This window comes from Pelophylax lessonae (assembly GCF_965119305.1).
Source record: "Pelophylax lessonae genome assembly, chromosome: 2".
Taxonomy (NCBI): Eukaryota; Metazoa; Chordata; class Amphibia; order Anura; family Ranidae; genus Pelophylax; species Pelophylax lessonae.
Genome location: NC_138769.1, coordinates 301,605,062 through 301,632,725, shown reverse-complemented (window position 1 = coordinate 301,632,725; position 27,664 = coordinate 301,605,062). Strand labels below are relative to the sequence as shown.

Sequence of the window (27,664 nt, the reverse complement as noted above, 5' to 3'; positions counted from 1 at the left end):
GAAACCAGGTGACCGTAAGGGCAGGCCATTTTCTGCAGAAGTTGTCCCTGAATGATGATGTAAAGGAATTTCTTGCTACATTTGAGAAGACAGCAGAAAGAGAAGGGTGGCCCCTGGACCAGTGGGCTGGCCTCATTGCTCCTTTCCTCACCAGAGATACTCAAAAGGCTTACTTTGATCTGCCGCCTGATGAAGCTAAAGACTATGAAGCAGACATTCTGGCTAAAGGCAGACATTCTGGGGGTGACTAGGGCCATTCGGGCCCAACCATATGCAGCAATAGAAGGATTATCCAAACCGGCCACCCAGGTCTCAAATGCATGACCTGGTGCAGCTGGTAAAAAAATGGCCGCAGCCCGAGGTGTTGTCTGGCCTCCAAATCATGGAAACAAGGTCCCTGTCAGGCGATCTTCAACGGTGGGTCAGCCATGGAGACCCCAAAACAGTTAACCACCTTGTTAAGATGGTGGAAAGATATACAGTAGTGGAGGATCTGCTCGGCCCTACCAAGCGCCAAAGGGCCCAGTCCATAAGGGCCTATTCGATCAACTGCAGGCCCTCGGAAGAAAATCCCACGGAACCCTAAAACAACCATCCCGCAAGGTCAAGAGTCACTTCCCATGCCTCCTCAGAGGTCTGTTCCTGCTTGGAAAGTGGGGGATCTACAATGTTGGCGATGTCATTCCTGGGGCCATATCCAGCACACTGCCCACTGCAAGAGGAGCCCATAGAATGCGAGGTTCTCCAGAGGGAGTCTTTTTTATGCCCATAAAAGATGCACAACACATCTGGACCTTGGTGAGGGAAAGTTTAAGTGTGAAGTTCGAGTGAACCAGGGCTTTGTTGGACTGAGGAAGCATGGTGACCCTGGTTCATTCCAGAGTAATTGGGAAGATCGGCCCGGTAAGAAAAACTTTACAGATTGTGTGCATTCACAGGGACACTAGAGAGTACCCTCTCATCTAGGGTGTCCATCTCCACAGCATGTGGCACTGGTACTCAAGAGGTGGGGGTGGTGAAGAAATTTTCAAGACTGTGGGAACAAGTATTCAAATAACTAAATGAATGGCCCAGAGACTGGGGAAAAACTAGTCCCTCTGTTCCTGCTGTTGAGGGGAGTAACCCTGAACTGCCAAATGTTGTTGAGGTTGATATGCATAATGAAAAAGCTAACGATCTGGTTGATGGTGAAAAAAGTAATACTGATACTGTTGAGGATGCCAAAATACGTCGTCCACAGACCGACCTGAACACTGAGGGGTGGGGGGGTGGGGACCTTCTCCACTTTGGGTAATGTGGGGGGGGGGAGAGGATGGAGAAATGGCCTCTATCCCTTCCCTAAGGGATTTGGGTGTTCCCCAGGGGGTATTTGGTACAGTCCAGATGCAGGACCCCACTTTGGCCCGGGCGCGGGAAAAGATTGTGGTGGTAAATGGGGTTCCCCAAGAGTCAGGTACAGATGAGCGATGGCCACACTTTGCAGTATGTAATAAAATGCTTTATCGGGTTAGCAAAGTAAGAGAAAATGTGGTAGAACAATTGTTGGTACCCCAACAGTATAGACTAAAGGTTCTTGACCTGGCTCATAACGATGTTTTAGGGGGACACCTGGGAATGGAGTAGATGGAGGCACGGATCACCGACCGGTTTTACTGGCCAGGTCTGAAAGCAGAGGTAAAAAAATACTGTCCCACCTGTAAGTTAACCGCTTCAGTGACTCACTTCCATAGCACTTTGGTACCTCTGCACATAATGGAGGTCCCATTAGAAAGGATAGCAATGGATATAGTGGGTCCCCTGGTAAAGTCTGCTCGAGGTTACTCTTACATTCTGGTTTTCCTAGACTTTGCCACCCAATATCCTGGGGTGCTACCCCTGTGGAATTCCTCCTCTAAGACTATTGCCCGAGAGTTATTCCAGTTGTTTACATGGACTGGTTTCCCTAAGGAAATACTCATGGAGCACTCCATTTATGTCTAGGGTTATGGCTGAGTGCAAGCTGTTCTGGATTAAAGAGCTGCGCACATTAGTCTACCATCCCTAAACGGACAGCTTGGTAGAGAGCTTTAATAAGACTCTTAAGTCAATGCTCAAGAAAGTGGTACAAAGGGATGGAAAAGACTGGGACTGCCTGTTACCTACTCTCCTATCTACTATTTGGGAAGTGCCCCAGGCCTCCACTGGGTTTTCACCCTTTGAGTTGGTGTATGGGTGGAGACCTCGTGGATTGCTTGACTTTGTTAAAGAGGAATGAGAAAGTGAACCTATTCAGCATAAAAGTGTTCTTGAATATGTCTCCCAAATGCAGAAAAGTATCATAAGCGTGATGCCATTGGTCATGGAACATTTTCAAAATGCCCAGGAGGCTCAACGAAGGGTACATAATAGGTCCCCTAAAATAGGGAATCTCCAAGTGGGGGATCGAGTAGTGGTACTGATTCCCACTGTGGAAAGTAAGTTCTTGGCCAGATGGCAAGGTCCCTTTGAAATTGTGGAAAAGATGGGGGAGGTAAATTATAAAGTCCACCAACCAGGCAAGAGGAAGCTGTATCAGATATAGCATGTAAACTTGTTAAAGCCCTGGACGGACAGGGAACCGGTGACCTTCCCGGCTGGTGCAAGATTTGAGCCTCAGGTTTGGGTGGAGAGTGTCCAAGTAGCAAATACCCTGTCTAAAATCCAAAGTCGGCAAGCAAAGGAGTTCTTGCAGACAAATAAAGAAAGATTTTCAGACTTGCCAGGTCTTACTAATGTCATCGAGCATGATAGTATCACAGAACCAGGAGTCAAAGTTTGTGTCTGACCTTAACGTATCCCAGAGGCTCCGAGGGAGGCTGTTTCAGAGAAAGTGAAGAAGATGTTAGACCTGGAGATTATTGATGAATCACAAAGTGAGTGGTCAAGTCCAATTGTGTTGGTACCGAAGCACAATGGGACTCTGCGATTCTGCAATGATTTTCAGAAACCTAATGAAGTTTTAAGGTTTGATGCCTACCCCATGTCCTGGGTAAATGAGCTTATTGAAAGTCTAGGTCCAGCCAGCTATATTACTACATTAGACCTTACTAAGGGGTATTTGCAAATCCCCCTGACTAAGGCAGCTAGAGAGAAAACTGCTTCACTGGGAGTATGACTCTGTATATTTGGATGACATAGTCATTTTTAGCAGAGACCGGGAATCACAGTTGCCCAAAGTCCAGGTGGTGCTGGACTCCCTTTAGAAAGAGGGGTTTACAGTAAACCCTGAAAAATGTGCTTTGGGAATGAAGGAAGTGAAATACCTGGGGTACATCGAAGGTAGAGAGCTGGTAAAACCTCAGGTCAGCAAGGTAGAGGTGATACATAACTGCCCCCCTTCCCTCACAAAGAAACAGGTACGTGCATTTGTGGGTATAGTGGGATACTACAGGAGGTTTGTACCCACCTTTACCACATTGGCGGCTACATTGACCGATCTGAATAAGGGTCAGAAGTCAGTCATGGTTGAGTGGAATGAGACAATGAAAAGGCTTTTTTGGAGCTCAAGTCAGCACTGTGTCAACACCCTGCCCTGATAGCTACAAACTTTTCAAAAGAATTCATTGTCCAGACTGATGCTTCAGATGTGGGGTTAGGAGCAGTCCTGTAACAGGTTGTTCATGGTGAGGAGCACCCAGTAGTCTTCCTCAGTAGTAAGTTAACACCAGCAGAGAAAAACTATGCTATAGTTAAGCGAGAGTGTCTAGTCATTAAGTGGGCCTTAGAATCCCTCAGGTATTGACTCTTGAGGAGGAAATTTAGGCTGATTTCAGACCATGCTTCTTTACCGTGGATGAGTCAAGGTGAAGGGGCTAATGCCAGGATTACCTGTTGGTTTCTGGCACTTCAGGAATTTAGGATGGTAGTGGAGTACAGGCCTGGGACACAGCATCAAAATGCAGATGCCCTCACCTGAGCCCATTGTCTTAGCTCCAAGGTTGCCTCCACCTCCTTGGTGTTTGGGCGAGGGGGATATGTACAGAGCGCCGAGGCTGGGTCCTGGAAGGGCGCTATATTTTCCATCTGTTTGGACTGTGGACCATTTAAGGGAACAAAGGGGTTAAGAGGGTCAGAGCAAGTGGGTTTAAAAAGACAGGAAGTTGTAGGTGTGGTGTGGAGGAGTATAGAGGAGACTGTGGATGGTGGATTTTTGTACAGCCGTGAGGGTGCATGTCAGTAATCTACCAGGAAATCTGTTGGCAGGGAAAGTTACCCTTTCCAAAAGTCGGGGACTGTTGAACTGCAACAGCAGTTCTTAACTGTTCAAGTCAGTCAGACTGTTATCCTTTGTTGTTTTTTTTTTTTTTTTTTTTTGCTGCTGTGAAGATGTTTAAGTTAATAAACGTTCCTTTGATCGCAACGCCTGTGTCCTGCGATCCAGCTGATTCCCCAAACATGGCAATGTACATAAGTATTCACAGCCTTTGCCAAGACACTCAAGATTGAACTCGGGTGTATCCTGTTTCCACTGATCATGCTTGAGATGTTTCTACAACTTGATTAGCGTCCACCTGTGGTAAAAGGCACACACCTGTCTATTTAAGGTCCCACTGTTAACAGTGCATGTCAGAGCACAAACCAAGCCATGAAGTCCAAGGAATTGTCTATATACCTCAGAGACAGGATTCTATTAAGGCACAGATCTGGGGAAGGGTATAGAAACATTTCTGCTGCATTGATGTTCCCAATGAGAACAGTGGCTTCCATCATCTGTAAATGGAAGAAGTTTGGAACCACTAGGACTCTTTCTAGTGTGGGCCGACAGGCCAAACTGAGCGATCGGGGGAGAAGGGCCTTAGTCAGGTAGGTGATGAAGAACCCAATGGTCACTCTGACAGAGCTCCAGCATTTCTCTGTGGAGAGAGGGGAATCTTCCAGAAGAACAACCATCTCTACAGCACTCCACCAATCAGGTCTGTATGGTAGAGTAGCCAGACAGAAGCCACTCCTCACGCAAAGGCACATGACAACCCGCCTGGAGTTTGTCAAAAAGCACCTGAAGGACTCTCAGAGCATGAGAAACAAAAATTCTCTGGTCTGATGAAATAAAGATTGAACTATTTGGCCTGAATGGCAAGCGTCATGTCTGGAGGAAACCAGGCAGCGCTCATCACCTGGTCAATACCATCCTACAGCAAAGCATGGTGGTGGCAGCATCATGCTGTGGGGATGTTTTTCAGTGGCAGACCCTGGGAGACTAGTCAGGATCGAGGGGAAAGATGAATGCAGCAATGTACAGAGACATCCTTGATAAAAAGCTGATCCAGAGCACTCTGGACCTCAGACTGGGGCGAAGGTTTATCTTACAACAGGGCAACAACCTTAAGCACACAGCCAAGATAACAAAGGAGGCTACAGGACAACTCTGTGAATGTTCTTGAGTGGCCCAGCCAGAGCACAGACTTGAACCCAATTTAACATCTCTGAAGATATCTGAAAATGGCTATGCACCGACGCTCCTTATCCAACCTGATGGAGCTTGAGAGGTCCTGCAAAGACGAATGGGAGAAATTGCCCAAAATAGGTGTGCCAAGCTTGTAGCATCATACTCAAAAAGACTTGAGACTGTAATTGGTGTTAAAGGTGCTTCAACAAAGTATTCAGCAAAGGCTGTGAATACTTACTGTATGTACATGTGATTTTTTTTGTTTGTCATTTTTAATAGATTTGCCAAGATTTCAACCAAACGTCTTTCACATTGTCATTATCAAGTACTGTTTGTAGAATTTTGAGGAAAAGAATGAATTTAATCCATTTTGGAATAAGGCTATAACATAACAAAATGCGGAAAAAGTGAAGCACTGTGAATACTTTCCGGATGCACAATATATAGTAAGTGAGAGGGACAGAGAAATTGACTACAAATACTAGATTGTTAATAAACCTCTGACTGATGCCCGTCTTGGCAGTATCGTGACGGCTCCTTCTGCCACTTCCTCTTGCTGCAAAACGGGTGAGATCTTGGAACCCCAACTGTCAGAGCCAACCCACATAAAGTGTCCTGTCTGATTTGCTCTTTTTGCAGCTGCAAGCACTCGTCTGTATGGGAAAGAATGAAGAAAAAATATATGGTACCAATTTTTATTAAAAGTGACGAGAAATATGAAATGTAATTTATTCAAACTAATTCCAGACTGCCAAATATATGTCAGTTGACAATAAATCACTCCAAGCAACAATTCCACTCCAAAAGAATTCCCGATGGTTATAATTGGCAAGAATAATATTTAGCCACGAAAACAGCTAACATATTGTTAATGGAGTAATATATGTATACACTGTGACATGCAGCTAGTTAAATGTACTGTAAATATATCTGGAATACAAATAAATTGAGTTGCAGCCAAATAATACACTAGACAAAGAACAATTTATTAAATTTACTTCTGGGTCTCAATTTCACCACTAGTTGTATTGCTAAAGCGGAATTCTCTGTACAGTACTGTAATAAATACTAAAGGTGCACCTGTGCCCATAATATAGACATTAAATTATTTATTTATCTTAACAAGCTGTACAAAGTCTATATAACAAGCCAACCCTTGCCTCCTGCTTGTACTGTGCAGTAATTAATTCCTAAAGATCCTCAAACATCACAACAAAGGCTCTAAAATCAAGATTCAGTTTGATACCCATGGCTACATTCACACAGGCATTAGGACCACTACACCACTGAAGCACCTATACCATTAATTTCCATCAAATGCACTTCAAATGCATTTTAGAGGTGTTAAAAAGTGATATCTGAAGTTCTCTGAACTGCATATACTATACGATTCACTTTAATGTAAAGAACAGGCATTTGCTTTGCAAAGCATTTGGAAAATGTTATTAGTGTGAAGCACACACCTGTCTTTATGCCCATGTGAATAAGGAGTTAAGGACTATCAGCTGACATTACAAGGCTGGCAGGCTGCCAAGATTCTGTTATATTAGAAAGTAATAGGAAAAGATCTAAGATTTCAGTTCCTCTGAGCCTGTGTTCACACTAGATGCGGTGCGGATTCACATCTTAATTTGCAACCCGTCCATATGAACCGACTGCGGAGTGTATGTTACGTTAACAAAACTCTGCAATCGGTTTGCAAAAGGCAGTGCAATTTTCAGAATCGGATCGTATAGGCGTGAACACCCATATGATCCAACTCTGATGCGGACAAAAAAAAAGGTCCTGCACCAGTTTGGTAACCGCATGTAATTCGCACAGGAATGTGCTGCGATTCCTGCGTGCGAATTACATGTGGTGTCTCACACTGCAGCAGTGTGAACCCAGGCTGACAGGAATCTTGAAGATACATTTTTCCAAAATACCTATAGCTACAGAGGTGAATAAAGGCTTGGTTTAAAGAGCTTTAACTGCTTATTCAGATTATGTAAACACATTAGTGTGCATAGCCTGGGCACAAGTTCACTTGCAGTCATCAACAGATGATGATTTTTAGCAATTAAAGAAACATACACTTTTGTAATGATTCTGCTTTTGGTTCTTTCCCATTATATAAAGTTTAGTTAAAAGGTGAGTTACATTTAAACGGTTTAAATGTCACTTGTGACAGATCCTTCAAAAATATCCTAAAATAAGGCAGCGCCTACTTTTTTCTACCGTCTACCAAGTTTACAGTATAATTTTTGTTCCAAAACTATTGGGCTGAGCTGCAAGGGCATTTTTAATCTAAGAGATTAACCCACTTACTGGCAGTCCCCTCATTTGATTTGAGCTACACACATAGATGTGCGCAGCCTATTGCATTAGGGTGTGCACCCCAAAGCTCAATCACATGTGTATGTGTATATATACTGTATATACATATATATATATATATATATATATATATATATATATATATATATACACACACTATATTACCAAAAGTATTCTGATGCCTGCTTTTACATGTACATGAACTTTAATGACATCCCAGTTTCAGTCCATAAGATTTAATATTGAGGTGGCCCACCCTTTGCAGCTATAACAGCTTCAACTCTTCTGGGAATGTTTGACCATTCTTCCAGAAGCGCATTTGTGAGGTTCGGCGAGAAGGTCTGGCTCCCAGTCTCTGCTCTAATTCATCCCAAAGGTGTTCTATTGGGTTGAGGTTAGGACTCTGTGCAGGCCAGTCAAGTTCCTCCACCCCAAGCAAGGTCCATGAAGACATGGATGAGTGAGTTTGGAGTAGAGGAACTTTACTGGCCTGCAAAGAATCCCAATAGAACACCTTTGGGATGAATTAGAGTGAAGACTGCAAGCCAGGCCTTCTCTAACATCAGTGCCTGACTCCACAAATGCACTTCTGGAAGAATGGTCAAACATTCCCATAGACACACTCCTAAACCTTGTGGACAGCCTTCCCAGAAGAGTTGAACCTGTTATAGCTGCAAAGGGTGGGCCAACTCAATATTGAACCCTACTAACCAGGACTGGGATGCCATTAACCACTTGACAACCGCCCGCCACAGATTTACTGCGGCAGGCAGCCAGCCGCTCCTGGGCGAAACGACGTAGCTCTACATCGCTAGCTCAAGGGGGCGAGCGCGCTCTGACGGCGGCACGCTCCTGCCCCCGCTCTTCAGACGGGGAGCCAGTGCGTGTGTCAGGCGGTTAGACAATAGACAGTTTCAGTAGAGTAGTGGACAATGTCAATAAGGCAGAGGTTGGTGTCAGTAGAACAATGGACAATTTCAGTAGGGCAGAGATTGGTCTTAGTAGTTTATTTGTAATATTTTTTATTATTGTTTTTTTAACAATTGAATTGTTTTAATTTCTACAATTTTATCTCTAATCATTTTTTTTTTACTATTTTTTAGGAGCCCCATTGGGGGGCTTTGGTGAAATATCAGAGGTCTAAACAGATTTCTGATGTCTCAATTTTGGGGCAGAGAAAAGGAATGAGGACAGAGATTCCCCAGTCCCTTTCTCTGCAGCCAAGCAGCAGGGGAAATCTGCACAGCACAGGGTGATTAGAGAGTGCCCAGGTACATCTGGCACATCTTGTGGGCACACCTATGGCTACACAGAAGATAAACCTCATTTGTGTTAGTAAACTCACTAGCAATCAATTGCTAGGAATAGCAATCTATCACTAAACAGATGAAGCAAATTACTCCCTATTGGGGTAGCATGCAATAGCATCTTCTAGAACCCAACGTTCAAACCAATGCATTTTTGTGCATTTTGCAGAAACTGTTTATGAACACAACTGTTGCATTTGTGATGTGATTTTTTATGCTTTTTGTGTTTTTTTCTTCCTTTAGAAACACTGTATATACAGCAGCTGGTTGCTAAGGAATGGAAAGCCAGCCAGCACGTCCTTGACAACCAGGGGTTCCCTGCTGACAGCTGAATGTAAAAAAAAAGAATTGCCGGCAAAAAAGAAATTGTGAAAAAAACTTGGGGTCCCCCCCAGGTCCATACCAGGCCCTCCAAAATCCATACCAGACCTTTATCTGAGCATACAACCCCGCAGATCGGGAGTGAGCGAGTGCCCCCCTCTTGAACTATACCAGGCTGCATGCCCTCAACATGGGGGGTGCTTTGGGGCAGGGGGGTCTGTCCCCCCACCCCAAAGCACCTTGCCCCCATGTGGATGGGCACAAGAGCCTGTTCCCAAAAACCCTGGGTGGTGTTTGTGGGGGTCAGTGGGCAGGGGGCTTATCGGAATCTGAAAGCCCCCTTTAAGAAAGGGTGCCTCTAGATCCCGCCAACCCATGTGAATGAGTATGGAGTACCCATTCACCAGTGTCACAAAAAACAAGAGACGGTTTTTGACAAGTCATATCTCCAATGTTTCTTCTTCCTCTGGTCTTCTCCCCCTGCTTTCTTCTCCCTCTGGTGATGTCTTCTTCCTCTGCTGTCTTCTCCCGCTATTGGTTTCTTCCCCCTCCGGTGGTTTCATCTACCTCCGCTGTCTTCTCCCTCTCAGTGATGTCTTTTTCCTCCGCTGCCACTGACCCGCTAAAAATTTAAAAAAATGGTCTTCCTCCGACACTGGCTCCCTCCATTGTGTCATCTGGAGAATCCGCCCCTTGTGGCGGCATGTGACGGGGGATCGGGGGGGGGGCCTCCCTGACAGCTGATGACTCATCGGTTGTCAAGGATGTGGCAAGGATCCGCACCTTAGCAACCAGCTATATACAGTGTGTTTAGAGAGGAAAAAAATGCGAAATGCATGAAAACTGCATAAAAAATGCATAAAAAACAAGGGTTTAAAAATGCACCGCAAAAAGTGCCTGAAAAATGCCTCAAGAGCAGCCCGCATAGATGTGAACCTAGACTAAATCAGACATCACACATAACTGGAGCATTGTTTGATCATGCAAGATTAGTATTTTTCTACATTTGCATCATAAATTGGTGAAGCAAATGTAGCAATGCCAAAACAGGCAAAATCTGTGTTATTATTTTATTGTTAAAGTATAAAAATGTACATTTCAGCACAGGGATATAAAAATAGCACCGAAATGCACAAAAAGTACATTCTCATTGTGCTTTTAAGAATCTGTACCAGCCTTTGCTTATCTAATGCAGAAAAATACAGCTATTATGTCTTAATTATTCCCTATTCAGTTTTGATCACAAGCTTGTACCCTTGTTTTCTTTGCATGCTCACATTTTACAAAAATGTATACAACTGCTTTGTATTATGAAGAACTGTGAAATATATTTCCACTTCATAAATGAATAATGATAATAAACTAAGAAACTAACAATTGCATTATTGAAATCTTGAAAGTAACCATGACAAACATAGATAAGAATTAAGCATATGGAGTATAAAAGAAAAAAAAAAAAAAGCAATGTTTTATATGTTTTCAAGGCTGATTACTTTTTCCTCCACATGCTCTTAACGATCAGTATTAATCCAATGAATAAACCTGTCTTAGCCAGACAGAACCTGCATTGTACAACTTGCAAACAAGGAGAGACATTTCCATAACCTGTGCACTGAAAATCAGGTAATTCCTGAGTGCGTGTAATTTTTCTCTGAAGTGTATTAGCTGTAATGCACGATTACCCACCTATCACTATTCTTTAATGCAAATAATAAAAAGTAAATGGCAGGATACTCACAATAAAAGACACAATGTTAGATTTAGTAGGCCTACAGATGGGCAGGCAAAAACTTTCTAGAGCATTTAGGCCAGTTCATAAATCGTAACCACTTAAGCCCCGGAAGATTTTACCCCTGTCCCACAAACAGAGCTTTCTTTTGGTGGTATTTGATCACCTGTGCTATTTTTTATCATGCGCTATAAACAAAAAAACAGCGTCAATTTTGCAAAAATAACAATATTTTTCAGATTTTTTATATGAAATTCCCCAAAAAAATGTAAAAATCATAATTTTTTAACATTTTAGGCCAATTTGTTTTATGCTACATATGTTTGGTAAAAAAAATTGCAAAAAGCGTATTTTGATTGGTTTGCGCAAAAGTTATTACGGGAAAGATTTATGTCATTTTTATTGTTTTTTTTTAACGAGTAATGGCAGCGATCTGCGATTTTTTTTGTGGGACTGCGACATTGCGGCGGACAGATCAGACCCTTGACTGACATTTTTGACACTTTTGGGGTTACCAGTGATATTACTACAGTAATCAGTGCTATACATATGCACTGTTACTGTAAAAATGACACTGGGAGGGAAGGGGTTAACTTTATTGGAGAGGGAGGGGTTAAGTGTGTCCCTAGGGGTGTGCTTCTAACTGTGATTGGATGTGGCTTGAGGTGTAAGAACAGAGATCAACGGTCCTACATAGCAGAACCGTATGATCTCATTCTTACACAGGGAAGAATGACAGGCGGCTTTGTTTGCATTAGCCGCCTGCCTTTCTCCCGCTGTAATGGACAATCGCGAGTGCCTGGCGGACATCGGGTCCACGGGGCACACGCGGGGGGGGGTCCGTGAGCGAGCAGGCGCACGCTCGCTCCCTAGAGTTTTACAGGCTAGCGACGTAGTCCTACGTCGCTTTGTCTGTGAGGGGCTGACCGCCGCAGTAAATAGTCGTGCGGCGGTCGGCAAGTGGTTAACGGGCCCAATTCCAAAATAGCAGCTACTCATTAGCAGAAGCAATAACTGCATATATAACTTGTGTGGTATCCAATACACAAAGATTGCTCTGTTTATCCCACTTTTATATTAAAAATAGCAATAAAAAGCCTTTACCTGATATCGTCTTCACTGGCAAAGATGATGACAGCACGAGCATTGGATGTCTCCAGTAGACGCCGAATTATCTTATCAAATTCTCCCGCTTTTGGCTCTCGTGGGATTTTAACTGATTGTGCTACACACAAGCTTCCTGTAGATAAAACACAAGTCTGTTATCTGTACTATCTATGTTGCAGGCTGATAAAACATGCTGCAGTACATAAAATTTACTTTTCATCTTTTTAAAAAGCATACGACTTACAGCAACTAAAGCCTAAAAACACTGAGACAAAGAATTTCTGTTTTCAAAAGCTCCTGTTTGTCATTCATTAGGGTACATTTCCCTTTCTTAAACAGCTTAGTGTCTAGCTGTTCAAGCGATAAGGGATTTAAAAGCTACTTAACCATGCCCACACATTATTAGCTCGAGCCGTTTGATCCAACAGTCAGGGAGCTGGATCTTTAGAAGACCTAGCCATACTCGGCTAAATATGAAAGCTAGCCATGGGTAGCACAGAAGGCAACACATACCCCAATAGCGTTGAAGAAGTAGTATAATCATAATAAATTGAATGAATATGAGATTTGTTTGATTTTTTGCTGTGGGAATAATTTTGCAGGGCAAATGTCAGGTCTTAGATATGGTGGTAAGAAAATGTATGCGAATACCTTGGAATCCACTTTTTTATGCAGTAATTTGCCTTAAAATATTATCTGATCCTCATGTTCGTCACAACAATAGACCAACACAATGTGCTTAAGCTGAAAACACACAAACAATTCTAACTTCTCATGTGTTTATTGAACACGCTCTTTAAACATCCACAGTACTGGAGGAAAATGATAGTGGACTCTTGGACTTAATAGCTGGTGGAACCTCCTTTGGAAGCAATGACTTCATACAAGTGCTTTTGGTAGCTCTGGATCAGACCTGCACAATGTTCAGGAGAAATGTTTTACCATTTCTCTTTACAAAACTGCTTCAGTTCAGACACACTTGTAGGATGTCTGGTGTGAGCAGCTCTCTTGAGGCCATTTCACAGCATCCCTAACGGGGTTAAGATTTGGGCTTTGTCCAGGCTACACCAAAGGGCGCATTTTCTTTTTCTGAAGCCAATCTGTGGTGTATTTACTTTGATGCTTACGGTCATTGTCCTGCTGCATCACCCAACTTCTACTAAGCTTCAGCTGGTGCTCAACTACCCTAACATTATCCTGCAGGATATTTTGGTAAACTTGGATATTCATTTTTCCCTCAATGATGGCAAAAGTGGTCTCAGCACTTTCCCAAGCTCAAAAAAAACAAAACTTTTTTTTACTGTTCTATGTTAAAAAAAAAATGAGGAAAGCAGCGCACCAAAATGATAGTTACCGAAAAAGATTAAATATTATAAATACAGAGGCCACCATATACCACAGCTTTTAACTGATAAACATTTCCTGTGCTTACAATGATTCTAAAGTGAAGAGCTTTGGATTGTTGCCAGAGAAGGTACCAATATTTCTGCTTCTGGTTCTAAAGGCAGAAGGTTTTTTTTTTATCCTAATGCATTCTATTTAGATTATATTTAGCTGAGCCCAATCTCGATCCAGTGATGTGCACGAGAGCAGCATCTCTCTCTTCTCATTGCCCATTGACTCCTGCTGCTTTGAATCACAGTCAGTGAGGAGAGAGAGGTGGGCTGAGCAGTGCTCTGTGTGTCACACAGAGCTGGCTAAAGAGCAAGCACTGTTTTGACCATCTGGGACTCTCCTTCCTGATTGGCTGAGACACAGCAGCGGCACCATTGGCTCCCACTGCTGTCAATCAAAGTCAGTTAGCCAATCAGGAGAGAGAGGGGGTAAGGCTGATTCACAGCTCTGTGTCTGGATGGATACAGGGAGCTGCAGCTAGGCTCGGGTGCCCCCATAGCAAGCTCATTGCTGTGGGGGCACTCGACAGGAGGGAAGGGCCAGGAGCTCTGGAGAGGGACCAGAGAAGAGGAGCATCTGGGTTGCTCTGTGCAACACCACTGCACAGAGCAGGTAGGTATAACATGTTTGTTATTTTTAAAGAAAAAAAATGAGACTTTACAATAGCTTTAAGCTTTGACAAAAAAAAAAAAAACCTGTAAGCTTATGCATACTAGCTCATTATGCCTTTGTCTTGCAGGGTTTTTTTTTTCTTTGAGTTTACTACCGCTTTAATATGTATTCCAGGTCTTCCCTTGGCCAAGGCTGGGAATGGGGTCTCAAGTTTTACAAGAAAGTTGGCATTAAGCCATATCACATTTCATTATTCCTTCCTATATTATTCAACTGTCAGGTGCCAGATTTTAAGCAAGCAGTAGGGGCTCTGGCACTTGACATTTGAATAACAGGAAGTAGCAGGAAACCTCTCCAAAGTGAAGAAAACCTCTCTTAAACAGTTGTTACCAGACAAAAAAAAAAAAGTCCCAAATTTAAAGAGTTCCCCTCCATTGCTGTACCATTGACAACTCAAAATTTTAAATTTCCCCACACTTAGGGGTTGATTTACTAAAGACAAAGAAGGTGTTAATTTTGCAAGAAAATGTTTACTTTGTGATTGAATTTTATCCTAGCTTGGTGAATGAGATGAAGCTCTGCTGACTTTTATCATTCAATGATGTACAACCAAAAATATAGTTTTTTTTTTAATTTTCCTTGCACATGATTGAGTTTACTTTGCAAAGTAAATTTTCACCCTATTTTGAAAGCAAAGGAAAATTGACCTTGCGAAAGTGAACAGCCTATTTGCCTTTAGTAAATCAGCTGCTTTCAGCCCCAGTATCCAGGATAAATAGAGAACGTGAATCTCTCCAGTTGGGGTACAGACAACAATAACAGCCTGCCAGAGGATCTAAATCTTAATTTAAAAATAGGCTTTAGATAGACTTAAATCTCAATTTGAAGACTAAAACAAGGTACTTGTAGTGTCCACATTTATAGATTAATTCAAAAAGGTTTAGGTCAAGTCAGGTTTTATTTGATTGTTGACTATATCACAACAATTAAAGCCACTCAACAGTATCAAAGAGTAGATTGATCTCTTTTAGATATTCAGCATAGGTACAATTTTAAGTTTCTCCATTTGCCACTTAGGGCACAGGGAAACAATGTACTGTATATGATCATTTTAAAATCAGATTAGCAACCCTTTTCAAGAACAGTAATATTTAGATAGTTCTTGTTACTCCATATAGTGGAAATTGTATAGTGATCTAGCATGGACTAATCTGCTTAACCACTTAAGCCCCGGAAGATTTTACCCCCTTCCTGACCAGGGCCTATTTTGCGATTCGGCACTGCGTGACTTTAACGGACAATTGCGCGGTCATGCAACGCTGTACCTATACGAATTTGACGTCCTTTTTTTCCCACAAACAGAGCTTTCTTTTGGTGGTATTTGATCACCTGTGCGATTTTTACTTTTTGCGCTATAAACAAAAAAACTGTGTCAATTTTGCAAAAAAAACAATATTTTTCAAATTTTTTTATATGAAATTCCCCCCCCAAAAAAAAGTAAAAATCTAAATTTTTTAACATTTTGGGCCAATTTTTTTTTTTTTTACCATATGTTTGGTAAAAAAAAAATCGCAAAAAGCGTATTTTGATTGGTTTGCGCAAAAGTTATTGCGTTTACTAACAAAGGGAAAGATTTTTGTCATTTTTGTTGTTTTTTTTTTAACGCGTAATGGCGGCGATCTGCGATTTTGTTTGCGGGACTGCGACATTGCGGCGGACAGATTGGACCCTTGACTGACATTTTTGACACTTTTGGGGTTACCAGTGACATTTCTACAGTAATCAGTGCTATACATATGCACTTTTAGTGTAAAATTACACTGGCAGTGAAGGGGTTAACTTTTTTTGAGAGGGAGGGGTTATGTATGTGTATCCCTAGGGGCGTGATTCTAACTGTGATTGGCTGTGGCTTGAGGTGTAGGAACAGTGATCAACGGTCCTACATAGTAGAACCGTATGATCACTGTTTCTACACAGGGGAGAATAACAGGCGGCTTGTTTACATCAGCCGCCTGCCTTTCTCCCTCTCCACCCGACGATCGCGAGTGACCGGCTGACATCGGGTCCGCCGGTCACACGTGCAGGGGGGTCCGTGACCACGCGGGAGCGCTCCCTAGACCCTCACAGGCTAGCGACGTATCCCTACGTCACTCTGCCTGTGAGGGGCTGACCACCGACGTAAATAGTAGTGCGGCGGTCGGCAAGTGGTTAAAGGAAAAGTGTTTACTTTTATATATTGATTGTGACCTTCATATGTTTACATGTTTGCACTTTTATATTTTTGTTACTGTATGTGTAGATTAGCTACAATACCAGCCAGACAGGGAGTGTATTGCTTTTAGTAAGTCTGCAGAGTATTGATTTATTAAGGAATAGCAGCTATTCACTTTGCAAAGTGACTACTAGTAAATATGGCCTTGTGAGGAGAAGCAGTAAAGAGGCACTCCAAACATTGATGTACAGCCTACATAGGAGACGTTATGGCTACAATAATAAGCAACTTTCAAGTATAATTACAAACTATGGAAAGAAACACATTTTTTCTAGTCTACTCTAAACCCCCTTTAAGTTGCATACACCCATTCACTGTTTGGGTCCATTAGCGTTGATAAAAAAAAATACCGTATGTGTGTCTTATATAAAAGTGTTGATGTTTCTAAAATTACTCTCTGCTCAGAGTAAGATATATTTTATTATTCCCTTGATAAAAATTAACCAGCATGTTGTTTTTAAAGCCTGTGGGAAAATAAATCGTGCTTGCCAGTGAAATTACTTTTTCACTGCATGGGAGTTTCCAGATATACAAACAGAAAATGCTAATAAGACCTAAAATATATCTGTCCAGGAAATGATGCAAAAATAAAAACTTGCAGATAGTGGGCACATGATACTGTATTTATCTATGTGAAGAACTGAGAAATTTCTTATATGTTCACTTGACATAGTAACATAGTATCCTAGTAGTTGAGGTTGAATAAAGACAATAGTCCATCCAGTTCAACCTCTGTAGGGGTGTGTGTCAGTGAGGATAATCATTTCCCATATTCCTGTATATTGTGTTCCTTAAGATGCAATTCCAAGAGTCTTTTAAAAATATCAATGCTCCCTGCTAACACCACCAGTTGTGAAAGAGAGTTTCACACTCTTACCGCCCTGACAGTTAAACCCCCCACACCCTACGCAGCTTAAGATTAAACTGCTTCTCCTCCAATCTCATTGTCTGGCCATGTGTCCCCTTACACTCCCTGAATGGAAGTAAGACTGAATAGGTTTTTTCCTATGCAGGGATCACCATTGAGGTATTTGTAAATCGCTATCATGTCCCCTCTCAAGCATCTCTTCTCCAGCTAAAAAAAATGTAGTGCTTGTAGTCACTCCTCGAAATTTAGGTCCCCCAATCCCCTAATTAGTTTAATTGCCCTTCTTTGGATTCTCTCCAGCTCCAGTACATCCCTTCTGAGGATTGGTTACCAAAACTGGACAGAATACTCCAAATGTGACTGGACCAGACTTTTATAAAGTGGCAAGATTATGGTTTTATCACTGGAGTATATCCCCTTTTTTCTGAATGTTAATATTCTGCTGGCTTCAGTAGCTGAAGCTTGACATTGCATGCTGTTTCTCAGTCTGTCATCCACTAGGACCCCCAGATCTTTCTCCATCCTTGATTCCCCCAAAGGTTCCCCCCCCTAGTGAATAGTTTGCGTTTATGTTTTTGCCCCCAAGTGCATTACTTTACATTTCTCCACATTAAACCTCATTTGCCATGTAATTGCCCAATCTAATATTTTGTTCAGGTCTTTCTGTAAGATTTATATATCCTAATGTGAAGTGATTGCCCTGCTTTTTTGTGTGTCATCAGCAAAAACTGAGATTGAGCTATTTATCCCATCCTCTATATCATTTATGAATAAATTTAACAGAATTAGTCCCAGGACAGAACCTTGGGGCACCTCACTGACTGGCCTGTAGTTCTCCTGAATATGTCTCTGCCCTATTTTGAACATTGGTACCACATTTGCTTTTCTCCAATCAGCTGGTACAGTTCCTGTCAGTAAGCTGTCCGCAAAGATTAGGAACAATGGTCTAGCTAAAACCCAACTGAGTTCTTTGAGGACTCTCGGGTGTAAGCCATCTGGTCCTGGTGATTTATTTATGTTAAGCTTATTAAAGCGGAGTTCCACCTAAAACCAAAATAAATACATAAAAATACCCCCGGGGACAGTCAGGGCTAGTGCATTCCACAATGGATAGCCTCTGAACTGTCCCGGGTTACACTTACCTGCAAGAAGAAATACTTACCTTGAAAATGTCTTCTCCAGCGCTGCCATCTGAGGTGTGGGCAGCTTGAGCCAGCGCAATCCTCTTCTGCATCCTCTTCCGTCCTCTTTGGTCCCACGATGCACTGCGCCAGCCCCGCCGCCACTTCCGGGGGTGCAGCGTCATCCCTGCACAGCTTCTGGGCATGCCCAGAAGCTGTTTAGCAAGGTATGATGGCGCCTGCACCGGAACTGATGTCGGGGCCGGTGCAGGCGCATTGATTCCTGGGAGTGATGACGTTCAGCTCCCAGGAATCATTGCAAGCCAGGAAGTGAGGACTCGCCGTGGCCGCCGAGGGGAGGAAGAGGAAGTAAGGTAAGTATATTATCTTCTAAACAAGGTAAGTAAAAAAAAAAATTGCGATTATCCATTTGTTTTTCGGGTGACACGGACCAAGAAGATGGACGGAACTTTCATTTTAGGGTGGAACTCCGCTTTAAGTCTTTCCTTGATTACAGCCTCTGTTAGCTACAGCGGTATGTCCTGTGATGTGCTACTAACAATTCCATTGTTTTTTATGTGGGCAATGTGCTCTGAATCCGCTATTGTACTTTTAATATAGCTAAAGAATTCCTTTTTTTACTGTTTTTTAACAAAGGGTCAAGTGTTGCTAATGTGACCTCTTTCTCTTCTTCCTGCTTGTCTTTTGGTAATACAACTATAGCCCTATAAATTAGCTATGTGGAGTCATACAAATTATTTAATCAAGCAATTGCTTACTGGCTGCAGAAAGATGATCTAAGTAGCCCACAAGCAATCCTTCTTTTGGATATTTAGGATGAGCAATATAAGGTAGATTCAGCCACACAGCAGTCAGGGGACATTGAGCAAGGGGCAGCAAAGATGCAGCGACAATCCAACAGTGATACTTCCGTCATACACTCCAATGTTTCTTTCAAGATAAAACCTGCCTCCTCTCTCCCTCCTAAATTAGGGCCTAACCAAACTGCCTACATACTGTTCAGCTAATATATAATATTTGTGATTTTTGTCTCCTTTTGGTTCCCCTTAAAATGTCAACAAGGCTTTTTTTCCAGGCATGCTGCCTGGGTGCCCAAAAAAGGGAATACACCAAGTGTGTGCTCCTTCCCCTTCCTGAACCAGACTGTATGCATATGCCTGAAGAACAAAAGCCTCTTCACCATACTTGGTCCTCAAGAGGTTATGGGGTTTGTGGGGGTAATTTTTAGGAATCTGGAGGACCCCCAGATATCTGTCCTCCCACCAAGGGGAACAAGTACAGGGGTACATTAGTTCCCTAAATGACTCTCTCAAAAAGAGTAAAGTTTTACATGAATACACCAACACTGTTAAAAGGTCTTTTAATTCATTAACACTGGCCATCCAATGTTTCCTTGCAACCAATGACCCTCCACCCAACAATGCTGCCCCACCGCAGTACTGCTGATAAATGATAGCTCCCCAGTTGACAGAATATAATAAACACCAGAGATTCTGGGTGACATCACTGACCAAATATAATCATGACTAGGGATGAGCTGAATGCTCCCTGGTTCAGTTTGCAGGGCATTCATCGAACTACCAAACATCAACCCTAATTCTATTGAAATCAATGTGAGCTAAACCTTAAAAATCAGTTATGGCAATTTGCCAGGTTAGGGATTGTCAAACGAGGAACATTGGAAGCTGGGCACTGTTATGGGGGACATGTACTAATGCAAAAAATGCTTCAAAATCATGTTTGGCAGGATGTAATAGTGAAAGTGACTGTCAAGTAGCAAATTTATAGAATGTACTACTACAAAACTGACATTAACAAAGAAACAGAAACATTTGCTGCTAAATGGCATTTCCCTTTTGGATTTTTTTTAATGTAAAAAAACAGCATGGGGACCTTCCAAATTAAACAAAGGGCATGCATATCTTAGCACTGCTCTGGGGAGCAGTTCAGCTGGGAGCAGCTCTATTATAAAGCTTAAAGTGAAATATAAAAAATGCAAAATACCTTTAGCTAACATGCTTGGGGAATTTCCCAAACCTGCTTGTTAAGTGGCGCACCTGTCCGAATGTATACGATGTACTACAGCTAAAGTGACATTTACAAAGAAAATGCAATTTAAATTGCCAGTAAATCACAGTTACAGCTGCTTCTGTTCTTCATCTATATCAAACCCTGATTTCACACAAGGGTCTGGCATATATTTGTGGGATTCCTCCTAAAAATACAAATCTTTGACCTTGATAACGGTCAGGTATGGATTTGAAGGGAAACCCCATCCAAAAACAAAAAAAAAAGATGCAGGCCCCCTGTCACATTCCAAATGAGTTTTAAGGAGAACCTTAATGCAAAAAACAAGTGTGCAAACCCCCATAATCCACACCAGACTCTTATCCAAGCACGCAGCCTTGCTGGCTAGAAAAGGGGGATCAGTAAGTGTACACCCCCATAAATTATATTAGACTATTTTCCCATGAGCATGGGGAGGACACCTTGCCAGAGGAACTCACCTTGTCCTCAGGCTCAAGGCAACAAGGGCCTCTTTCCTACAAGACTGGCCCAGTTGTGGGATTCTGTAGGGGGGGGGGAGCTTTGAGAATCTAGAAACCACTGGATACTTATTCACAAAAATAGTAAAGGAAATAAACACACCACACATCTTTTTGACATTTAAAAAATTAATTTTAAGAAAATCCCCAAAAAGTCCCACAATATAGTTCTATTATCAACCACAATGTCTAGTTATGTAGATCCACGTCATTTAGGATGAACAATACCCACTTACCTGCCAAAACAAAAATGCTGAGCCCCACTCCTGGCATGCCACACTGGCATGTATAAAAAAGGGGATTCACTCCAGAAATAAAGAAATTATTCTACCACTCTACAAGACTCTGGTCCGGCCACATCTGGAGTATGCTGTCCAGTTCTGGGCACCGGGTCCTCAGGAAGGACGTGCTGGAACTGGAGAGAGTCCAGAGAAGGGCAACAAAAATAATTAGGGGAATGGAAGGCATCGGCTATGAGGAAAGGCTACAAGCACTGAACTTATTCTCTCTGGAGAAGAGACGATTGAGGTGGGATATGATATCCATGTACAAATACTGTACTGGCGACCCTAGCATAAGGAACAAACTATTTAGAGAAAGGGAATACAATAAGACACGTGGCCACTCACTAAAACTAGAGGAAAAACGGTTTAACCTTAAAATACGTAAGGGGTTCTTCACAGTCAGAGCAGTAAGGATGTGCAATTCTCTTCCACAAGCAGTCGTATCAGCAGGGAGCATCGATAGTTTCAAAAAACTATTAGATGGGCACCTTAAAGACCACAACATACAGGGGTATACAATGTAGGGTTAACAGCAAACACACACACACATCATAGGTTGAACTGGATGGACTGATGTCTTTTTTCAACCTCACAAACTATGTAACTATGTAACTCCTAAACAAGAAACAAGTCCCTGATCTGGCAGCTTGTTTTTAAATAAAGGGGCAATGCTAATGTCTAATATCATGGGCCAAATATGCCCATGGGCATAACCAGTTCACATAGGTTAACCTGGATGGACCTGTTTCTTTTATCAACTTTATGGAACCTTAGGCTGGATCTATAAGGCCATACGTTTGGATAATGGTCTGTCTATGTTGCTTAGATAGCTTAACACAAAGCTGGTATACTCTTATAGGGTCTATTTGCAAATGTAAATTAGTCCTCCTGAAAGTATCAGGGGGATTTTCAGGCCACATCTGATTCCAACATTGTGTGTTGGATCTTTCAGGCAGCTCTTTGTGCTTTCAAGCAGTCCCAAGTTTGCTATTTTTTTCTTCCATTTATTAGCCTTTGCAACTATGTTGCCCAACCCTCAGGTGGACTTCTTTTCAATGTCCAAACTATCTAAGAATTCCTGTGTCCCCAACAAACAAGAAAGAAAATAGAATTTTTGTACTCACTGTAAAATCCTTTTCTTGGGGTCCATTGACGGACACAGGTCTCTTTTCTCTGTGTTTCAATTTCTCTGTAATACTTTGCTGCAAAACTAATGCATGATGGTGATTGGTGGGTTATTCTGCTGGCTAATGTTTTTTTGTTACCAGTGTCCATTTAACCTAAAGGTGACAGTATAACCCACCAATCGAGGAATCTCTAGGTCCCTTACTCAGATATGAGGATTTTACATTGAATATATAAATCCTATGATTGTGAACCAGTGCCCAAAATTTAACTGTTTATTTAGGTTGAATGTGAATTAATGCTTTGCATATGGGCACGATTATGTATACCTCTCTCTCACTTTTTATCGTTTATGGAGTAGATTTACTGAAGAAGTAGAGCATGTTCACTTTGCAAAGTGGATTTCTGCTTTACAAGGGATGAGGGTGAAAACGTTTACTGCAAAGAATTCCCAATTGTGTGCAAGGATAATAAACAGGATTTTTTGCTTGGGCATGACTGAATGATGGAAGACAGCAGAGCAACACCTATTCACTAAGCTAAGGAAGAATTACCTTGCAAAGTGAAAATTCACTTTGCGAAGTGAACAGCCTATTTTTTTTTAGTATATCAACGCTAGGGATGAGTCCTGTTCGGATTCCAGAACCCCATTGAAATCAATGGGACCCGAACTTCGGAAATCAAAGAACACCATTTTGAAGCCCTAAAACCCAATAAATGCCCCAAAAAAGTGCCTAGGGTTCTGGGTCATGCCCCAGGGACTATGAAGCAGGCAAAAAAAAGTTCTTAAAAATTGTCGTTTTTGATAGAGAGCCAATTATTGAAAAAATTATAGAAAAAAAATTAGATTTCTTTGGATTTAGTGTCTGGGGGGTCTAAAAAGTGTACCTGTGAAGTTTCAGCTCTGTAGCATGTCCAGAACCAGAAAAAAAAACTGATTATGTTTCTTAGAATTTAAGTAGCGCAGGGATGGTGTTACCCTCCTTTCACACCTGGGCGTTTTTGTTTCAGGCGTTTTTCAGGCGTTTTTTGAAGGCGTTTGGAGGCAGGCATGACATCTGAACTTCTGTATAGGGGTATATATATATGTGTGTGTGTGTGTATATATATATATATATATGTGTGTATATATGCATGCCCCTAACCCAGAATCTGTATAGTGGGGTCACCCTGACATGGCAGAGTTCGGTCATCCTGGCATGGCAGAGTCAGGTCACCCTAAACTACACTACGGTCACCCTGACATGGCAGAGTTCGGTCACCCTGACATGGCAGAGTCAGGTCACCCTAAACTACACTACGGTCACCCTGACATGGCAGAGTCAGGTCACCCTAAGAGTCAGGTCACCCTAAACTACACTACAGTGACCCTGACATGGCAGTGTCAAGTCACCTAAACTACACTACGGTCACCCTGATATGGCAGAGTCAGGTCACCCTAAACTACACTACGGTCACCCCGACACTTAAAAGTATTACAAAAACTAGATTATTGAATCTAACTATAGTGGTATATAGTACCCTAACTACACTGCATATCCCTTTCCTCACACTAAAAGAACAGCTCCATACAGCAGAAGATAATTGCAAAATGACACTGGAGCTTTACAATCAGCAGGAGAAACACAAATGCTTCCACTCTCTTCCACAGCCTCTGTATTACAGTGCTAGAGGTTTGGCGGGGCTATGTTATATACTGGGGGGCGTATTCACTCCTGATTGGCCTCTGGACCCCGTAGTCACTCCAATCACATTCCTAGCAGACTCCTGCCCCCTCAATTGGCTTTTACTTACGTTTCTGGACCAATCACGGGCTTTTAAAGCCCAGTTCCTGTCCCATTGCATTTTGGGCGGTTCTGGTGACCGAATTTCGAACTTTTACCACAAAAAGTTTGGAATTCAGCCGAATTTCGAACACCCAATGTTCGGGTCGAACCGATAGTCGACACGAACCGTTCGAACATCCCTAATCAACGCTATATCTCTTTCTCTTTTAGCACAAGATAGCATCTTGGTTACTTCAAAAGTTGTAGATCAGCAGTGCATGCTTCTACTAAGTCTGTGATCTACAAGGACATTCAGATCTTTCTTCATCATTGTCTCATCCAGTTGTATTTCCCTATTATAAAACTGCTGCATATTTTTAGTCTCCAAATGCATAACTTTAAATATATCAACTTTAAGCCTTTTTTGCCATATAGTTACCAAATAAAACAGTGCACCCAGGACAGCAAGTAGGTTAGCGTTCCTAAATCATCCCTAAACACCAAAGTGAGCATCAGTTTCAAGCTTATCCCTTGCTGGTTACATTATAAAACTAACAATAAGACCCAATAAACACTTACATAATATTGAGATTGGGACTTTTCTTTTTACTTGCAGTTAACTGTTTCCTGGCTAGGACTACAACATGAGGCAGGATTTGTGTGAGGTAGAAGTACTAAAGCCTGGTACGCACTACTAGTTTTTATTTATTTATTTTTCGTTTAACCCAGCAGGGCTGAATGAACAAAAACCTGAAAGCTCAGGAAGAGTCGCTGTACTAACTATCCAATGTTAGTACAGCGATCTCCCCTGCTGTTCTATTGTTTTCTGACAGGGGGTGCCAGCTGCTAGAACACTCTGGTCAGCACTCTCAGCCATTGGCTGAGAGTGCTGATTGGGAGCTGATCGGCAGACCATTTTCAGTTGTTCCCCTTCAACAGAAGCCAGCCAAACGGCTGCAGTACACACCGGCCGAATAGGAGTGTCACCCGACATTCAGCCCATGTGTACTAGAATAGTACAAGTTAATAGGTTAACTTCCTTCACCCTCCTGGTCACTCCCATTATTGTCTCTATACCGTCTATTAGACATCTCTGTCTCTTTCAGTGGCAAGATATTTTGTTAATCATTTACTCACAAACAATAGCTGCCACCACGTTTAAACATGTACTGTCAACAACATCTAATTTAACAATTCTCACACTAAGAAATGTCTGCTCACTGCCACTCCAGAAGATAATATAACATTATGGTAGTGTTCTTCTAAGTTCCTATTTAGAGCTTTTAGAGATAAAGCATTTTTTTTTTTTTTTATTGCTTTATTGATGTAGCACTGCCCCCTTGAGGACTGTTGAATTCTTCACCTTCAGGTCCCCCTGGGTTACCATTAGCAACTGCAGCATGCACAATTTAACACTTTACTCCTTGGCTCAGTCAATAATGGGGATGTAGTTGTTTTTTTGTTGTTTTATTTAATTAGGGAAGGGAGAAGGGAAGAGTGGGATACTCCAGATCGAACTATTCACAATGGTTGAGGACTTCTTACTTGCGATGCAGCCAGGCTGCTGATTCACCCTGCCACTAGGTAGATTTTAGAATAAGTCTCTTTGCATATAACTTGATAGGATAGATTATCTTCAGGATACCCTTCTAGTATCCCCTTTCAATCCACAGACTATACCCTTCTAGTATCCCCTTTCACTCCACAGACTGACACCTATCCTCTGACTATCCTACACCGCGGTAGCCCCCCTCAGGTCAGTCCCCTAGACATGATCCTCTATACTCACGATACTGTTTTTCGAGGGTCTCCAGTGTCTCTACCCCTCCAGTCAGTTCTTCCGGACCTTCTGGACTCAGTTCCCTTCCTCTGGTCCCCAGGCCGACTGCCTGTGACCACGTGCCACCACTACAGAGGAGGAGGCAGCCGCCACCCTCCCTCTGGGACTCTGCTCACCAGCCAAAGACCCTGCAGCACATGTGCTCCTGGCTTTTATACAGTATCCCACAATGCACCGAGACAGTCGATCTCTGCCAATCACTGGGACTGTATCAAAGCCTGTGTACCCATTGGTCAGGTTTCCTCCCACTGTCCAACATGCCTCCCTATTGGACCAGTGTGAAACACTATCCAGAACCAATGAATCACACACTGAGCACACAGAGCAGACCTAACTCACAGATCCTGCTCTCTGGAAGGCAGACAGCAATATAGATTTGCCTGCTGCTCCTTTGATAGGCAGACAGAGCCAAAAACTATACTCTCACACTAGCACCTACCTAGGAGGGTGCTTACATTGAAATAATTAAAACACTCTTGGACACACTGTGTGCAAGCCATATTCTCTAAATTCACCACATACTCCGGTGGCCCCCCTTTTTGGAAACTCACGTTTCCCTCTTGGACAAAATTTCCAACCATTTACATGGTGGGTCAATAAGGGCCTCAACAGGATAGCTCATTTTATGGACCATAAAGGAATCAGGAAGCCCTCTGGAGACCTTACAAATTCCCCCTTCAGAGACATTTGGCCTTTGTCAGATCACTCATTATTTACAGATACTGTGTTGGGATCAGGTGGATATCTCTACTAGGACCTTCTATGAAAATAGGTGTTTGCGTGGTGCGGGGACCGTGGCAATATTTCAGAGCTATTTACTCTGTTCGCAGATCAGGTTTCCAAAATCTCTTACCAATAGCTTGGGAGACAGATCTGGGGGAGAGTATAGAGGAGGACGTTTGGTCCTGGTGGTTGACAAGGTGGTGAAAGGAATTCTCAATACTTCCCTGGTGGAGGCAAACTAAATTATTGTCCCAATAGTATCTCGTTCTGGCATGGTTAGCTAAAATATACCCCGACTCCTCAACCCTTTGCTTCAGGAGGTCAGGAGGGTAATATCTGATGGACATGCCCAAAGGTTCAACGGTTTTGGACTAGAATATTTAATTTTGTATACTTGGTGATTGGGCTAAATTTCCACAAAAACGTCTGCATTATTTTCTGATCAAGTAAGTTACCCAAACATCTTAGAACCCTTGCTTTTTTCATTTTTCTAGCAGCCAAAGTTACTATAGCGTGAGCATGGAAATCTCCTGTGATTAACCTTGCGTTAGTCAAAAACAAAATCTTCTGGATCATAATTAAAGTGAAGTTCCAGTCGTTTCTGTGTTTATTAAAAAACAGCAGCTACAAAAAGTGTAGCTGCTGACCTTTAAAAAACACACACTCACCTGTCCCACGATCCAACAATGTAGCTGCCCGAAGCCTCGGTTCTCTCCTTAGGCTCTCTCCGGTGCCGGCATCACTAGCGTAGGCACCCGTCTCTGACAGCTTGGGGCTTCACGCTGCGTGTCCTAAATGGACGGGCAATCTACTGGGACCTGTGACGTGTCCAAGTAGATTGCAGGGAGGGAGGGGTAGAGAAGAACTTCCACTCGAGCTACCTAAGTGGCCTGAGCGGGAGTGGGAG

The 27,664-nt window shown here is 42.5% G+C and overlaps 2 protein-coding genes across 2 annotated transcripts in view; one reads left to right on the top strand and one right to left on the bottom strand.

Annotated features, from left to right (window-relative positions):
- HMGA1 (high mobility group AT-hook 1) overlaps positions 1-27,664 on the top strand; it is a 436,480-nt gene that overhangs the window by 9,351 nt on the left and 399,465 nt on the right. The window lies entirely within an intron of this gene.
- GRM4 (glutamate metabotropic receptor 4) overlaps positions 1-27,664 on the bottom strand; it is a 317,007-nt gene that overhangs the window by 81,141 nt on the left and 208,202 nt on the right. Inside the window, exons 4-5 of the mRNA XM_082244635.1 lie at positions 12,182-12,317; positions 5,903-6,057 (exon numbers count right to left, since the gene is read on the bottom strand). Coding sequence (XP_082100761.1) covers positions 5,903-6,057; positions 12,182-12,317 — 291 coding nt within the window. The remainder of the gene's footprint in view (positions 1-5,902; positions 6,058-12,181; positions 12,318-27,664) is intronic.